Source organism: Prionailurus viverrinus, chromosome D3 (genome assembly GCF_022837055.1).
Source record: "Prionailurus viverrinus isolate Anna chromosome D3, UM_Priviv_1.0, whole genome shotgun sequence".
In the NCBI taxonomy this organism is placed as follows: domain Eukaryota; kingdom Metazoa; phylum Chordata; class Mammalia; order Carnivora; family Felidae; genus Prionailurus; species Prionailurus viverrinus.
Window position 1 is genome coordinate 78,607,584 of NC_062572.1, and position 12,354 is coordinate 78,619,937.

At 47.9% G+C, this 12,354-nt stretch overlaps 1 protein-coding gene and 1 non-coding gene across 4 annotated transcripts in view; one reads left to right on the forward strand and one right to left on the reverse strand.

The window, feature by feature from the left end:
* Positions 1-1,639: 1,639 nt before the first annotated feature.
* On the reverse strand, positions 1,640-1,746 carry LOC125149718 (U6 spliceosomal RNA). The gene has a single exon (XR_007146026.1). It is a non-coding gene; the product is annotated as a U6 spliceosomal RNA (small nuclear RNA).
* A 4,039-nt stretch (positions 1,747-5,785) lies between these two features.
* Positions 5,786-12,354, forward strand: part of MALT1 (MALT1 paracaspase) — a 64,531-nt gene continuing 57,962 nt past the window's right edge. For 2 of the 3 annotated variants that reach the window (XM_047827308.1, XM_047827309.1), the window contains exon 1: positions 5,786-6,215. In XM_047827308.1, coding sequence (XP_047683264.1) covers positions 5,944-6,215 — 272 coding nt within the window. In that variant the 5' untranslated portion in view covers positions 5,786-5,943. Of the gene's footprint in view, positions 6,216-6,515; positions 6,893-12,354 lie in introns of those variants that run through there. The other variant, XM_047827310.1, reaches the window with a different exon arrangement.

Here is a 12,354-nt window from a genome sequence, read left to right on the forward strand (position 1 = left end):
AAGCAGAGTGAGCCAGCATTTGTATAGAACAGAAATACAAATAGTAAGGAAGAGAAAAGTGACAAAAGATTGGCTGAGGGTTAAGTCAGGATCACTCAGAGGATAGTGTGTGCCTACCATCTCGATGTTCTTTTAAGGTAAGCTGGCCAATTTTTCCTGCACCAGCAGTATGGTCCCTTGATTGAGGTACTCTCAACGGCCCTGGTTCTTTGGGACCCTGGCTGAGCAGGTCAGCTCTGAGCCCCTCCTGGGGAGGAAGGGGAACTCAAAGGCGGACTGGGGACAGGGCAGGGAGCACTGTCCATGGTAGGAGCCAGACGCCTACAGGAAGAATAAAGAGCCTTTCTCTTGTAAGAGTGAGCCTACTGGATGGACCCCTTTCTCCTGGGCCCTCTACTGGTCTTTGCTTCTCCCATTTTTAATATTCTGACTCTGTGGAAGTAGAGAGAAGGAATCCAAGTGGCCTTTGGCCCCTTGTCTGTCATCAGAAGTCCATCTTGCACTATGCCCTTGATTGCATCATTCTCATACAGAAATACTTGTTCTCTAAAGGTGGAATGAAAGGCAGAGATTGTGGGGTGTGCCCAGAGCAAAGATTCTCACCTTAGCTTGCATATTAGAATCAGAGGCAGAATTCAGAAAGAATCTCAGGGACCAGGCAGCATCCCCAAGCCAATTAAATAAGAATCCTGGGTGTTAACACCCAGACATCAGAGTACTGTAAAACTCCCCAAATAGTTCTAATGTGTAGTCAGGGCTGAGCCTCACTGCCCTGGAGATTAAGCCTCCCTTCTTAAGCCTGACTGTACATTAAAATAACTTGAGGGATATGAAAACCTACTGCTGCCCCACCTGAGACCAATTAAAATTAGAGTCTCTGAGGACTATAGCTGGGTGTCAGCATGTCTCTAAGGTTCCTCGGGTGACTCTTTTTGTGTGTACGTAGTAAACCATGTACAACGTAAGATTTACCATTTTCGCCATTTTTTAAGCATACAACTCAGCGGCATTAAGTCCTTTGACAATGTTGCGCAACTGTTGTCATTGTCTATTTCCAGAACTTTCTCATTGCCCCAAACAAAAAAGTGTATCCATCAAACAATGACTCCCCATTCCCTTCTCCCCCGCAAGCCCTAGTAACCTCTATTCTACCCTCTGTCTCTGTGAATTTGTCTCTTTTAGGTACCTCATATAGTTAGAATCATGCAGTATTTATCCTTTTGTGACTGGTTTATTTCGCTTACGCGTCATGCTTTCTAACTTCATCCGTGTTGTAACATGTGTCAGTATTTCCTACCTTTTAAAGGCTGAATAATATTGTACTGCCTGTATATACCACATTTTGTTTATCAATGCATTTGTTAATGGACATTTGGACCGTCCGCCTCTTGGCTACTGTGAATAATGAGGCTATGAATCTGTTTGAGTCCTGCTTTCCATTCTTTTGGCTAGAGACCCAGAAGTGGGTGTGCTGGATCATGAGGTAACGGTAGGTCTAACTTTTTTCCGATTTCATTTTGATATAATTGATGCACCGCACTGTAGAAGTTTAGGGTGTACAGCATGATGATCTGACATATATCGAATGATTAGCACAAGAAGTTTAGTCAACATCCATTATCACACACAGATGCAAAAGAAAAATACAAAACGCTTCACAAATCTGCGGCAATCCTTGCTCAGGGGCCATGTTCATTTTCTCTGTATTGGCCCAATTTTAGTGTAGGTTTATGCTTTTTGATGAACTGCCATGCCCTCGTGTGATTCTTAAGTCTAGCCAAAGCTGAGAAACACCAGTGTTCCTCCCACATCCTAGGAGAGTACTGATTGGCAGTTGGTAAATATTATTGAATGACTTCCTTCATAAATTGCATTGTAGCCCCATGCAGTTGTTTTTGTCACAAAGTCAAAAGACTATTGGGTGGATTAATGGTACTCTTTTTGAAAACCCCAACCCCGACAGTCTCATGGCCATGAGACCTAGCACCTTAACTGCTGTTCCCACCTTCAGCTGAACTGCGTCCCCCACAATTTGTTGGTAATGACCATTTGAATACAAGAGTTTCTGAATGATTGCTTTGAAGGTCATGAATTAGAACTGCTTCAAGACTTTTCATATCACAATGCCACATCTATTATGACACGTGAAATTATTTCTATCATAATACCAGTGCTCAGATACGTTTTCTCAAATAGAAAGGAAAGGTGGTGATATCTGCATGACATGTATTCATAAAGCACTGCTAAACTATCTGTTGATAGCTGAACTCATCGGAGTCCAAGAGCAGCGGGATGAATGAATGGGGCACAGAGGATTTTTAGGGCAGTGAGAACACTCTGTATGACACCATAATGGCGGATACATGTTACTATACGTTTGTCTAAACCCACAGAATGTACCACACCAAGAGTGAACTCTGATTTAAACTATGGACTAAGGGTGATTATGTGTCAGTGAAGGTCCGTCAGTTGTAACAAATGTACCACTCTGCTGCAGGATGATGACAAGGGGGGAGGTTGTGCATGTGTGGGAGCAGAGCGTATATGGGAAATCTCTTTTCCTTCCCCTCAGTTTTGCTGTGAATCTGAAACTGCCCCCTTCCCCTCCCCCCCAAAACAAGCCTTAATAAATACTACCCTTTAACAGTATTTGGCACAGAGCCTGGCACAAGGTAGGCATCCAGTAAATATTCGTTAATGATTGAACGAATGAATGGATGAATCAAACAATCAATCAATCAATTCAGGCAAGTAAATGTTGTCTTTACCGTGGATGATTCATCATGATGGAAAGGTACGGAATACTATTACAACCACCTAGTCACTATTTCAAAGTTGACATCAGAACGGGAAAATTCCCCTAACCCTTTGGGAGATGGCAACAAGAAGGGTCTGCGGTGGATGTAGAGAGCCTTATGTCTGACGGTGCACCGGGTGGGCTCAACGCAGAGCTGAGTCGGAGGTCATGAGGGTTGCTGGTATGGAATAAGGGCGAAAGAGAAGGGATGCCATTTAAGTCACAAGACTCCTGTTTCCTTCCCCTCTCCTGTATACCGATCCCAACACCTGCAGGGCTTCTCCCACCCTGGGCCCTTGAAAACCTGTCCAGGTATGAAATAACACGTTGTTCCGGCATTTTTTTAAAGTACCATCTAGACTCAAATTGTGTAAAGGAAAGGAAACCTGTGAGTCAGTTTCCAGATTTGTATTTGCAAGATTACATCAATGAATTTCCATAGAAAGAAACCACAAGTTTCTTGCAGATTGTCTGGATTCACAAAGATGTACGTCACTTTCAACAAATGAGGAAGAACTCTTAAGTAGATCCTCTGAAGATGTGCATGAACTTTTAAGGTGCGTCTAAAAGCCAGATCTCCACTCTCAATTTTTCTCTTAACCTGTGTAAGATTGTGATGGCTGGTCTAGGAAAAGAAGGTAAATTGCTCTTCGTTATTTTGTTCCCAAAATTAATGTGGCAATTTTGAGAGTACTGATACACCCTGCATCTACTTCTCCCAGACACTCCTTGTATGTATACATCAGCATCTCTAATTTAATTCTCGTAACATCATTTGAAGCAGGTGCTATTATCTGCCGCTCCTTACAGAGGTAGAAACTGAAGCTGAAAGGTTAAGGAACTTGCCTAAAGTCACGTCACCAAGTGGCAGCATCAAGATTCAAATTCGGGGTTAATTCTGGGGCGCCTGGGTGGCTCAGTCGGTTGCGCGTCCGACTTCGGCTCAGGTCATGATCTCACGGTCCGTGAGTTCGAGCCCCGCGTCAGGCTCTGTGCTGACAGCTCAGAGCCTGGAGCCTGCTTCCGATTCTGTGTCTCCCTCTCTCTCTGCCCCTCCCCCGTTCATGCTGTCTCTCTCTGTCTCAAAAATAAATAAACGTTAAAAAAAAATTTTTTTTTTAATTTGGGGTTAATTCTAAAGGCTCTGTTTTTCCTATTAGACCACTATGCTCCTTAAGAGAACCCCAGGGGGTGAAATTACATAATAAAAATATTAATGTTTGATCGGGAGGAGAAAAAGACCAATCATAAAATGTAACGTCAGTTCAAAGTAGAGGCTGAAGGGTGGCGGCTGGAATGACTGCATAGGTTATACAATTGCAAGGCAGGAGGCCCCCTGGCTGGCTCAGTCCATACAGCACACAATTCCTGATCTCAGGATCAAGAGTTCAAGCCCCACATTGGGGGTGGGGCCTACTTTAAGAAAATAAAATTTCCACACGTAAAACAGGACCCAGTCTGGAGTCACATGAGGTAGGCAGTCCTCCTGGCGGGAGACAAGAAGCTGAGGAAGAGACGGGAGGGACTGACACCAGTCAGTATCTAACTGAGCTGTATTGGATGAAGAAGCACCTGACCAAACTGGGAAGGAGTCTCACTGGGTAAATAAGATAGATGTGCATTTCACCCCTACGCACCTATGAGAAGCTGCATAAGCCACATCTTGCACACAGCAGACTTAGAAACAAGAAGTCTGTTGAGTCTCAACTAATAAAGACTAGACAGATAAAACCTCAAAGACTTGATTTCCCTAATTGGCACATGCAGCTAGTAGACGCTCATAAGATACACGTTCAGTGTCTAAAAACAAAACAGGACAGCACTAGAAGTGATTGGGAAGGATTGACCAAGTCAAACTGAATGTGAAACAAGCTTTTGCATTTGTAAGGATAATAGCTAGCATTTATGATCTACTCTGTGACAAGCCGAGTTAAGTGCTTTACATAATCAACTCCTTGACTCTGGTAACAACTCCATATATACCACGACATTTTCAGTCCCATTTTAACAGATGAGGCAGAGAATTATTAAGATGACGCAGAGAATTAAGTAACTTGTTCACGGTCATAGAAACTAGAATCGAGCAGATCTTTCTGGATCTAAAAAGGTCGTGCACTTAGCCATTATACTGCATTCTGAACTCCGAATTTACATCGGATGAAAAAGTATAGTGACTGCTTGTGCTCAAATGTGATGGAGACTGTATGGAACAACTACGTAGCCAGAAGAAAGGGAGAATTTGGGTGCCCAAATTGCTATAAAACATCCTGGTGTCCTGTGTGATGAAAACATTAATGGCACCAGAAATCGGGCCAGGAAGCCTTGTGTACCTGGCGGGTTTCATAAGTAGTTTGCCTGCTTTTGCCCCAAACTATCCCGTAGTTGTCTGTGGGTGGCAGTCCGACTCGGAGGAAACCAGGCAATTCCTGCTAAAAACAATCATCTCCAAGATCTGCAGCCCAGTTTACAAAAAAAAAAAGTCTGGGCACAGATTTCGAGCAAATTTCCTTTAGGTATCTGGACGTCTAGGAACCACTGCCCTTAGCCACGCCGTACACATCAAAGCCTAAAACGAGGTCGCCAAGCGCGGGTGCCGGTAGCGCCGCCGGACACAACGCAAGTCACCGAGTCAGCTGAGCGCGACCGGGGGTGGGGGGATGGGGGGCCGGGGATGGAGAGCCGCGTGCTTCCCTCTCCGGCGTGAGGCAATCCTCCTCCCACGGTCTCGGGAAGCCCCGACGTAGCACGCTTCCTCGCCGGAGCGCAGCCGCCCGAGCGTAGCTCCTCCACCGCTTCCTCCCCCGGCTGCAACCACCCGACCCTCCCGGCTCAGCCCCGACTCCACCTCTCCGGCCTCGGTGCGCGCGCCGCCGCGAGCGGGCGGAGGCGGCCAGGGCAAAGGAGACGCGCGGGCGCGCGTACGCGCGCAGGGGGGCGGCCCCGCCCGAAGCCCCGCCCCCTCGGCACGGCCGGCGCGCCCCGCCGGCCCGGCTCCCCGAGGCAAACCTGTCTCGGCCGGGCGGGGAGCAGAGCTTCCTCCTCTGAGCGCGGTGCGTCGTCGCCCGATTAGTCCTTCCGCCCCTGCCTCCGCGGCGCCGGGGCCGGCGAGGGAGCGAGCGGAAGGTGCGCTGGAGCCGAGGCCCGCGATGCGGCCGGCGGGAGCCGCGGCCGTCGCGGGGTCGTCGGCGCGGGACGCGTCGCTGTGCGGGGAGCTGCTGCAGGCCCAGCCGCCCCCGGCCTCGCAGCCGCCTCCGGCCGCGCCCTCGGGCCCGCCGCTCCCCGCTCCGAGCGCGACCCTCAACCGTCTTCCGGAGCCGCTGCTGCGGAGGCTCAGCGGGAGCCTGGACCGAGCGCCCGAGGGCCGGGGCTGGAGGAGGCTGGCCGAGGTGGCGGGGAGTCGGGGGCGCCTCCGGCTCAGGTGAGGGACGAGGGCGCGGGGGGCGTGGGGGCAGGGGCGGGGTCACGCGGGGCGGGCTGGGGCCGGGGGCGCGCGGGGGAGCGAGCGGGCACGCGAGTTGGGGGGGTGGGGACCGCCGCTCCGGGTGCTGGGGTGCGGCAGGGGTCGCCCGCGTGGAGGGGGCGCAGAGGGGAGATCTCTCGTCGGGAAAGTCGTGGGAATGCCAGAGACTGGAGGTTGGACCCTCCTCCCCTTGAGCTGAAAGGGAGAAGTGGAGATCGACCCGGGGGGGGGGGGGGGGTGGAGAGGAGGAAATCTGTCTGGAAACCACTAGGATAGGGCAGTCATTCCAGAGGACTTAACAGACAAAAGAACGGGATACGTACGGGCACAGACCTGGAAGACCTAAGGAAGGTTAGGAAGGAGAAGTGCAGGTCAAGAGATAATGAGAGCGAAGGGCTCGGGTGCAGGATTTGGAAGTTTTTATAATAGGGAGAGAATGATGGTGGGAAAGACTGAAACTAAACTCCCCACCTTCCTCCAAACCAACTTAACCGGGTTCTCTTCTTCACTTCGCCGTGAACACTGAGCTAGAAGTAAAACTATTTTCCTCTCACCAGGCTTGAAACTGCGAACTCTTGGTCTCAGGACTTCTTTGCACGCTCAAGAATGATTGAGGACCCCAGGGAGTTTTTAATGTGGGTTCTATGCATTATATACATGTACTGTGCACTGATATTTACCGTATCAAAAAGTAAAAGTAAGAAACGTTAAAGATATTTGAACTTATTTGAAAAGGATAGCCCATTCTACATGTTAGCAGAAATTACATGTTTCTGGGGGCGCCTGGGTGGCTCTTAATATCGGCTCAGGTCGTGATCTCACCTGGGATCGAGCCCCCCACCCCCGCCCCGTTGGGCACTGTGCTGATAGTGCAGAGCCTGCTTGGGCTTCTTTCTCTCTCTCCCTCTCTCTCTGTCTCTCTCCAAAATTAATAAATAAGCATTTTTTTAATTACATGTTTTTGTGAAAAAACAGAGTTTTCAAAACCAAAACAAATTAGAAAAGTGGCATTGTTTTACATTTTGAAGATCTGTGCCTTAACTGCAGAGAACTGGCTTTTCTGGGCTTCTGCATTGGGTCTGTTGCACTGTCGCAGGTCACGTTACACCGGGTACTCCAATGTACGTTTTCTCAGAGAGTGAGCGAAAATGCTAAGTCTCCTCTTGGTGTCACTGCGAAAAACCGTTTTGATCCTGTGGACCCTGTGACTGCACTAGGAACTACACTAGGGATGCCCAGACCACACTTAAAACCACCCCTCTCTACCTTCGTTAGGATTTTGGTCTCCCTTTGAGCCCCTTAGAAGTTTTGTTTTGTTTTGTTTTTACCTTCTCGTATAACTAAACTTTGTCTGGTATGGTTATTTGCACAATTTCTTATGAACTCCTTGAGAACAGGAGGCATCACTTAAGATTCTGTGTGTTATGCATAGAACCTGTCTTAGACACGACAAATGCTTTTGCATTGAGAGGGGAATCATTCATTCAGAATTATGCTTATCGAGTGCCTATTATTTGCTGGAAGTTCCAGAAGATAAAAAGATGGCAAATATTTAGTTCCTATTCACAAAGACGTTTATAGCAGTGGACTGTTATCCTGGGACATTCACAAATAACACGTTAAGTGCTGTGTTGGGTGTGGATAATAATAACAGTGGGCTTTTACCATTTATTGATCACTTAGTGTGTACCAATGCACGAAGTATTTACATACATTATCTACTTTAACTCTCACAACGACCTCGAGTTTCAGAGTTTGGGGTTAAACCAGAGTCATGAGGGTTTAGGATTCTTTGGCCACAGAGTGGAGTAATGATGTGAGGTTGGAATTAAGAAGTGGTAAACTTGTGGGGTGCCTGGTGGCTCAGTCAGTTAAGCATCCAGCTTCAGGTCAGGTCACGATCTCGCAGTTCACGAGTTCGAGCCCCGCATCAGGCTCTGTGTTGAAAGTTCAGTGCCTGGAGCCTGCTTCGGGTTCTGTGTCTCCCTCTCTCTCTCTCTGCCCCTCCCCTGCTCATTCTCCCTCTCTCTCCCTCTCTCTTTCTCTCTCTCTCTCAAAAATAAACATTGAAAATTAAAAAAAAAAAGAGGTCAACTTGCAAAATTGAGACAGAGGGCACAATTTTTTTTCTGTTCTAGGGAGAAAGCAAACATGCTTCTTTTAGGGAGAGGGGACTGTGCAAAGAAAATCCAAAATACTGTTATGCTAGGTCCATAGGTTTCTGAATTTCTAGACTTAACAATGCAAAAAGTTGTCTTCCTTGGGGGTCAGATCATCAGATCTGTGATTGGTTAGTTTGTGATTAGTACTCTCGTTAGGGAAGGCTCTGGGTTTTCCTGAGGACCTGGGAGTGAGGACTCCTAATTTGGCAGTGGAGGAAAGAAAAGGAAGGAAGAAGGCCCTGCCACCACCGAGGAAGTGTGGATGCCCGACTTCAGGTGCCCAGTGTACCCCCCCCCCCCCACCCAGAGCCCCAAGCCTTCAGTCAGGTTTTGCTTTGCTGATGACTCCAGAGTGGTTTGCTTGACAAAGTAACAGGAAAGTTTGAGGCCACATCTCTGGTGAGGGTGGTGTAGACAGAAGGGCCGTAGCCTCACAAGATGTGACAAGCAACAAAGGGCGTGCGTTCGTGGAATCTGACGGTTCTGGGGTGCGAAGTCTGAAACGAAATTGGTGGGGTTTCACCAGCCTTCCTGGAGGGTAAAGATTAGCTCAGAGTAGGTGAGTGGTGGTCGGAAGTGGGGGCGGCCCTGCAGGTTAGAAAACTGGGGAACATTGGGGCCCCCCGGGTGGCTCAGTTGGGTAAGCATCCGACTGCCGCTCAGGTCATGATGTCACAGCTCGTGAGCTCGAGCCCTGCCCCAGGCTGGCTGAGGTCAGCGCAGGGCCCGCTTCAGATTCTCTGCCCCCCTCTCTCTCTGCCCCTTCCCTGCTCATGCTCTCTCTATCAAAAATAAATGAATATTAAAAAAAAGAAAGAGGGGCGCCTGGGTGGCGCAGTCGGTTGAGCGTCCGACTTCAGCCAGGTCACGATCTCGCTGTCCGTGAGTTCGAGCCCCGCGTCAGGCTCTGGGCTGATGGCTCGGAGCCTGGAGCTTGTTTCCGATTCTGTGTCTCCCTCTCTCTCTGCCCCTCCCCCGTTCATGCTCTGTCTCTCTCTGTCTCAAAAATAAATTAAAAAAAAAACATTGAAAAAAAAAAAAGAAAGAAAGAAAACTGGGGAACATTAACATCATATACCTACTAAAATTTGAACCACATTGACATAACAGAAAGTTAGCACTGGGAGCTTCGGGGGCTGGAGAGGGGCAGAGGAGGGGGCCAGGTAAGCTGGTAATGTTTACTCTGTGTAAGACAAGTTATTTCAGAGTAATTTCATACTGTTGATTGAAGAGCACCTCGATCGCACAAAGTCCCCGAGGTATTTTCCTCCAGTGTCAGAGGGAGGAATTGAAGCGTGAGGGTGCAAGTGGCCAACAGTTCCCGTGAGGATGTGGGCCTTTCCCTAGAATCTTCAAAGGCCGCCTGTTGTTTGTTTTCACTTTTTTCTCACTCTATACGTGTCTCCTCAAACCAGATGAGAATTTAATAAGTAAACCACAAGAGTGCATTCTGAACTGTCCATCAGGGATCAGGAATCATTGTAAGTGTTTTCATTTGATTGTGGGTGACCCAGAATCAGTCTTGGCCTATAATTCACTTCCCCACAACCGTGTGCATATGGGAATCCCCTAAACACAAACCCGGCCCTAATTCCCTTCCAAACCCACCCGATACTGGACAGCCTTTGCTGTCGGCGGAGACAGGTGCAGGTTCTGAGTGTCTAGCCCAGGCCACATAAATTCTGTGGTGGCCTGGAACATCGAGGCGCCAGAGGTGACACAGCTCCCAGGAGGCTCCAACGCTGCCCGCGTGCTGTGCAGGAGGGAGCTTAGGACGGGGGTGGTGGGACGGGGACCAAGGAAAACCAACACAGAAGGCGCTCCTTAGCCCCAGACCTCTGTCCTCACTCAGTTCACGAGAGGCCTGAGAACACGTGTGAGAAGCCGAAACCAGAGATCTCCTCCCGTTTCTGTCTCTTCGGCCTGTCTCTTCGGTGTCTGAAATTCGGAGTGCTTTAGGAGTCAGGCTTCGTATCTCTTTACCTACAGCCAATCCCCTTCTTGGTTTGTCCTTAAGTCTCATGACAATACAGATATAGGTGGATGACTCTTCGTTCGTATCTTCAGTCCATGTCTTTGCTTTGAACCCCCCGGATTCCTACGTGTAGGTGCCTATTTTCCATCTCCTCTTGAATGCCTAACAGATATCTTATCTGAAACGTAACATGTCCAAAACTCAGCGTGTCTTCCCCAGCAAAACTCTCTCTCGTGCAGGTTTCTTCATCTCAGTAAATGGCAGCCACAGCCCTCCCATTACTCAGGCCCCATACTTCACAGGTATTCTTTTTTTTTTTTTTTTTTTTTTAGATGTCTATTTTTAAGAGCGAGAGAGAGCATATGTAAGGGAGGGGCAGAGAGAGAGGGAGACACAGAATCTGAAGCAGGCTCCAGGCTCTGAGCCGTCAGCACAGAGTCCAACGCGGGGCTTGAACCCACAGACCGTGAGATCATGACCTGAGCCAAAGTCAGCTCAACCGACGGAGCCACCCAGGCACCCCACGTCACGGTTATTCTTGACTCCACTTTCACACCACGTCCATTTTAGCAGCAGCCCTCAGCCAGTGCACCTTCAGTGTGCATCTAGAATCCAGCCTCCGCGGCTCCGGCACTGGGCCAAGCCACCGTCATCTCTCCTCCGGTTCATTCCAATAGCTGCCTAACTTCCACTCTGCCCCCACCCCCGAGTGATTCTCAGCATAGCAGTAAGAATTATTCTTTTAAGACATTCGGTCGGGTCTTACCCTTCCTCTGCTCAAAACCCTTCCATTGCTTTTCTGGTTCAGTGTAAAAACACCATTAGTTTACCAGTTAGCTCTTAGACCTTGTTATCTTCCTCCCTTTCTCCACTGTCGGTGCACCTGCTTTCTTGCTTTTTGCTTGAACGCAGTAGGATCTTTGCACTTGCTCTTTACTCAGCATGAGATGGTCTCCACGGGTGAAATGTATGACTTGCTCTTTACCTCTTCACGTGTTTGCTTATGAGTTACCTCCTTCAGTGAGGTCTTCTCTGATCACGTTATTTAAAATTACCCTGTGCATCTGCTCCAGCATTACCGGTCCCCCTGCTTTGCTTTGTTTTTCTCCAGAGCACCTATGACCTTTGGATGGACACAAACACACACACACACACACACACACACACACACACACACACACCGTTTGTCTGCCTGTGTGGGTATACATATATATCTCCTCCTGTAGAAAAACCCAAGACGTTAAGGGAATTTTGTCTTGTTTGCTACCATATCCTCAATACCTAGGAAAAATGGTTGGCCTATTTTAGGTGATTAGTGAGTAGTTGTTGAATTAATGAATAAAGATTCCAAACAGTAAATGTTCCAAGAAGAGAAGCAAAAGAACATAAAAGCAATGCACGGTTCGTACCCTAAGGGATGTAAAATGTGTTTTGTTTGACTATACATTTTTTGAAGTGAAGGTAAATATAAATACTTTTAAAAGCAAAACCCATTTGTTTCAGTAATAGTCTTTTTTAAAAAAATATTTATTTATTTTGCAAGGGAGAGTGCGAGCCCGCTGTCGATGCAGAGCCTAACATGGGGCTCGAACTCATGAACTGAAATGAACTGAGCCGAAATCAAGAGTCACCACGCTTAACTGACTGAACCACCCAGGCGCCCCTAAAAACAGCCTATTTGTTTCAGTAATAGTCTTTTAACTTAAATGAAAAATTCCAAATTAGGGTTGGTAGAAACCACTACAAAGCACAGTCTTTACGGGAATGTAACTAAAAAAGGAAAGACATAAAGGCTGGATATGTGTAAGCATCCTCTCTGCTGAAAGCCAGTGCCCATGCGGAAAATCAGTAAAAAAGGAAAGGAGATACAGAATCTTGTTTTTCTCCTGTGCCTCTTGTATTGGAAATTTTTGTCTACTTCAGTTTTACCTTTCTTCATTTGGAAGGAAGAAGTCAAACT